Source organism: Bremia lactucae, linkage group LG9 (assembly GCF_004359215.1).
Source record: "Bremia lactucae strain SF5 linkage group LG9, whole genome shotgun sequence".
Taxonomy (NCBI): Eukaryota; Oomycota; class Peronosporomycetes; order Peronosporales; family Peronosporaceae; genus Bremia; species Bremia lactucae.
The window spans coordinates 2,204,793-2,210,232 of record NC_090618.1 but is presented as its reverse complement, the minus strand read 5'-3'; the positions used below and the strand labels follow the sequence as shown (position 1 = coordinate 2,210,232).

Genomic DNA, 5,440 nt, shown 5'->3' with positions numbered 1-5,440 from the left:
ACAACTCGCTAAGAGTCGTATGTGCTGGGCATATGCGTGCACATCACGCTTGCCTTGCTTGAGTTTCAGATGCTCTGAACGAGCTCTGAACTCAGCCCTTGGTGGTCAAACGTCTGTTTGAGTCGGGTTTTAGAAACCTCTAGTGACCCAAAGACGTATGGGTCGCGCAACTTAAGGCCCAATGCCCAAGTTTTGGCACGACCTGCCAGATTTGATTGAGCGAATGCGACTTGCATTTGCTCGTCGATGATGTGACGTGCCCTTATGGCATCATCCAACTCGACAAACTATCTCAAGAGGGAGTCTTATTCGACTCCCCTATACATAGAGATGGTGTCAATCTTTAAAGTTTCGGGACGACGCGTTTGCGCCATCCCAGGTACAGGGGTCTGTACCTGTTAAAAGAAATGCTGATTCAGCAAGGCTACTTTTCCTTCATCTCGTCAAGTTCATGTTGTATGAACTTGGCGATGGCTGAATGGAGGGCATCTCTGTCCAAATTGGACAGCATTGCCAAGATTGCATCGTTTCCTACGGTCGAACTCATTCGTTCAACCGCACTCCTTTTTATGTCACTTAGAAAGGAGTAGCTTTCAGGGGAAACGTGATGCGTATTCCCACTATCATCTAACATGTCCATGTTAGATGTGGGAAATGTGGTCCTTGGACGGACTACAAAGTGCTACCAGGTGTAACGGGGCACTACGACTTGTACTGCTTCAGTACAAGTCCACTTCGCACTCTTTCAGTTGCAAGTGCTCTACAGCTGATTAGTCTGCGAAATAAATATATATAATGGTCTATACCTATTTATGGATGAGAATTCTGAAGATTACTATATAAAGTAATATCCTCCAAATAATATCTACATTTAAGATACTATATTTATTAACAGCCTTTAAGTGTTAATTTCATGTAACGATTCACCCCGTTACACAACACATGCAGGACTAAGCAATGCCTTCAAAGACAAAAGGAACGCTAAAGCATAGTTCATGCCCGTATGCACAAGCAGATTTGCAGAAGTTCATGTTCGTTTGTAGCCGTATTTCTTACAACATCTTCTTGGTGAAGCGTTTGCAAGACTACTTTTCGAAAATGTACAAAACTTCAATTAACAACGCCATAATGCCACAGACTTGTAGGGTTACGATCATTAAATAGGTTCTAAACGGCTTGTTAATCAATATCTAAAAAGCTAAATCCACCCACGGCGCACACAACCATCCGATCATGGACCTCTTGCAGGTTTTGAAGACTGAATGGCTACTGGAGTAGCGTAAACAAATTAGCGAAAGTTTCAGCCTCTCTGAAGCCGGTATTTCCTATGTATGATCTGTGGAGGCCGACTAGTTCCGTAACATGCAACATTTTCACAAAATCTTTTGAGAAGTTTCGGATAGAAATTCAATTCTTTTCCTTTGAACTACGAAAATGTGTTGTCAAGGGGCGATTCGCAGTGTCGGATCCACTTTTCTCCGGCGATTCGATGCAGCCGCAGGAGCGTTCGAAAGATCCAGTATAATTGGTCTCTTGCTCGTGTCTTTATTTTTTGGGGGCTCACTTGAATGCTGGCGCTGAAGATATTTGGATATCGAGGGCTGTTCATCTTTGGCGTAAGTTTCCACCATCCATTTTTTCATCGATAAAAGAGGAATCTCTAGAAATGTTTTGTTCTTAGATCGTGCAAGCTCAAACAGTAACCTTTTAGAGCCATAAGTTTGAAGCATTGCGTCAAAGAGCTTCTTTAAACGTTCACCTTCGCCAAATTCTAATAAAACTGTTATAGCCCACAATTTCCAATAATCATTTTGGAAGAAACTGACCGTGTGGAACTCCTTCATAAGATTTGTCGACAGCTCTTTCTCCACCGATTGTTTGTTTTTATTCGCAATCTTTTTTGAAATAGATTTCAAAACCTTTTGCAGCGATTTTACAAATTTTTTGTCATTTTCACTGTTTAGCATCTGTTTCGTTCGCTCCAACGCTGATGTGAGTTGGCTCACAGTAAAAGGCTCGTCTATTAACAGCGTCACGAGCACTGCAGCCGGGCTTGCGTGATAGCGTTTTAACCACTCTACCAAGTCCGTCATATATTGTTTTCTACACAATTCGGGCGGATTCTCTGCTGAGAGCATTTTAAACAACAAGCCGACTGGGTAAATTTCCACAAAAACGTCTATATTGATCTTCAGTGCGCGTAGAGAGACATCTAGTTTCTCGAACACGGAATTGGTAAACAGATCCATACCATCCTCATTGAGTTCGAGAAGCTCTAATATTTGTTGCAAGAACTTCTTCTTGCCCAGTACTTCGACGACGGCATTCGCGTAGCTTTGGAATCTTTTGCTACTATCCGTGGTCATTTTAGCCATTTCTATAAAGCCAAACTTCTTGACGAGAATATCATCAGAGTACGTTTCTCGGATGAATGACACTTCGGCTTTAATAGTTTCATCAAGGGATAGATTATCGCGCCACATCACAAATTCATGCCAAAAGGCAAAGTTCGGGGCATCCAGAATGTTGTCCATTTCGTTGCCGATTAAAAAATCATACGTCCTGGTTTTTGAATATTTAATATACCTGCTGAAAAGCACTTGTTTTATATGCCTCACGATATCTCGCGTGATAATGTTTTTAGCTTCCATCGCAAGACGAAGAATAGTATGTAGACCTTCGCGCGTGCGGCAATATTTTGATAAAGAATCAATAAGATTCAAAATTGGCTCTTTCGTACCATCTGAAGTCATCATTCTTAAAGCTTCCTCTGGCCATTTTTTGGATCTCAAACAAAATTGCACTGCCATAGTCTCCATTTCTGGTAAATGCTCTGCTTCTGTGTCCACTCCGTCTAATTTCTCCAATGATGTGTCCACTAAACTCTTCGCGTCTTTAGTAAGTAGTTTTTCCATCTTGACTAAACCTGCTTTGTTTGGTGTTCCGTCAGGTATATCTCTTAGCGCTATTTCGACTGCTTGTTTCAATTCCTCCTTGCTTGTAGCTTTCAATAGTATTTGTACTACTGCCACCTCTGCTTTGTCTGCACCGTAATACATATGCGCATACTGTGTCCAAAGAAACAGAATTGGCGTCGTCAGAACTTTCATGATCGAAAGATGGTATGATCTCACGGCTACAAAATCTTCGGACAACAGACCAACGAGCAATGCAACTGGGCGAACTCCCTGGTCTATTAAGAAAAGCATTAAGCCATCTAGGTACCGAGCATTTTCGGGTTTATCAATGCCCGCCATATGCAGCAACTTCATCAAAGTACCAACGCTGCGACTTTTTGATAAGATGTCCATTGCTTTTTTATACACTTGGCTAGATGCACTTCCAGATGACTTTTGTATATATGTCGTCCAGATTGGAAGTAGTGGGTCGCTAAACAGTTCTTGATCATTCCTGCTGACCTTGAGCAGTTTGAGGACATCGTCCGCTGGCGTTTTTTGTAGCACACAGAAATCTAGCGTGGCTTTTAAAAAGTATGCGACTAAAGGATTGCTTGTATGCTCCGAGAAGCCAAAGAGAGAAGCCCAGGAGTTTCCGTCCTTGAAAATGCTTGTTATTATATCAAATTCGGCCTTGAGCACGTTCTCATGTGAAAGCATGTTCATGTACTCATGCCAAATCAAATACTGCTGCGTCTTTGTAATATTGTCGATTATCTTGTCGAGCTCAAGTTTCAGAAAAAGGTCTTCACCACGGAGCCCCTGTGCCTTCCAAAGTGTGTAAAGTTCGAGTCGTAGAATCAAGGCATGCTTTTGCCGAATTTCGTCACCACTTTCTATTGCATCCTGCAGAACCAAGCAGAGCTTTGTCAGACCAATTCTCTCAGCAGCTTTGTCCAGTGTTGCGGCTTTTATATAGGCTTCATCTAGCAGCTTCCAGTTAACGGAGTGATCATAATGTCTCAGAAATGAGATGAGAATCTCAGCAAATAATGACCTCTCCTCGGTGTTGTCACGTGGTGTAATTGGATATCCGATGGCTGTTGCCTCAAGCGGTTGCACTGAAGGTGACAAGGTCGTGTTGCTATCCATTGTTATTTCAGCGGTGGCTGCAATTTTAGTGAGGACACCAGCCAGGATAGCGACGTCAAGGAGATGCATGGCAGGATCAGATTTGCAAATTTCGCGATGTGGTTTAAGGAATGGAAGGCTCACAAAGCCAAAATATGTAAGTGTATCGTTACATAAAATTGACACTTGGTAATATTTGAAAGGCTTATTCATTGGTAGATATTGGCCTTTATATCTACTTGCTCCGCGGTCCAGTCAGGACTGGACGCGCGCAATGAGAAACAAATAAGACTTTATTACATGTTTCGTTTTAGTATATCATTAAGTTAGTAAGAATATATAGAAACAGAAGAACTCAATTAAACTAAATACAGTTCACAATTAACCCTCTTTGAGGCTAGTGTTTTAAAGCGAGTCTCTCTCTGTAACGGGGTGTATCGTTACATGAAATTAACACTTGTAGGTTGTTAATTAATATATTGTCTAAAAGGTACAGAATAGTTGGAGTAATACCTTAAGTAATGTCACGAAAACTAATACATAAAGAGGAATACTTCTATTTAACGCAACTAATCAAAAGAAGGAAAAATCAAAACTTACGAATAAGATAAGTAACAATCCTTTACATGTTAACTATAACTTAATTATAAACAAATACAAAATACATCAACAGACACTTAACTTATAATACAGAATCTCTCTTTTGTTTATCTCTACAGCTGATTAGTCTGCTGAATAAATAGATATAATGGTCTATACCTATTTATGGATAAGAATTCTGAACATTACTATGTAAAGTAATATCCTCCAAATATTATCTGCCCTTTAAATACTTTATTAATTTACAACCTTTAGATGTTAATTTCATGTAACGATACACCCCGTTACATCACCCCTCCCTTAAATGACAATCACTCTGATTGTAATTAGATGGAGTGGTCACTATGTGACCACTTTATTTTAAAATGATGTTGATCGGTCAGAACCATCATTTTAAATTCCATCGCATGAAGAATCAACTCATGCGGGGTGTCGATCGTTGTAACGGGCTAAAGTTGCTTTAATGTTACACAGTCCCCGTTAAGTACACTTGGTGTACTTAAGAAGATGGTCAATTACTAAATAATGGTAATTAGACCCAGCACTCGGGTGTGGTGCACATTTGTGGCCAACCCTTGTGTATGTGATGCACATGGGTGCATTCTCATTAGGAGGGATGACGGCTAGCGTCACCCGTTACGCGTGGTATCTAGAAAGATTCGCTCGCAATACATATTAATCGTTATCTATAGAGATGACATATTAATTGGTAAAAATAGGTATTTATATTGTATTCTATTAAATATAAATCAGTCTGAAAACTACTTCCTACTTGGTAAGTGCGCAGAGGAGACGGATTACCGCTCCCATGA

General features: G+C 40.6%; 1 protein-coding gene across 1 annotated transcript; it reads right to left on the bottom strand.

Moving 5' to 3' along the window:
• Positions 1-1,442: 1,442 nt before the first annotated feature.
• CCR75_006368 (uncharacterized protein) lies at positions 1,443-4,118 on the bottom strand (the record flags this gene model as incomplete). The annotated part of the gene is made up of 1 exon (XM_067964438.1): positions 1,443-4,118. One exon carries the CDS (start codon positions 4,116-4,118, stop codon positions 1,443-1,445), a length of 2,676 nt encoding a protein of 891 aa, XP_067819496.1.
• Between the last annotated feature and the right edge of the window lie 1,322 nt (positions 4,119-5,440).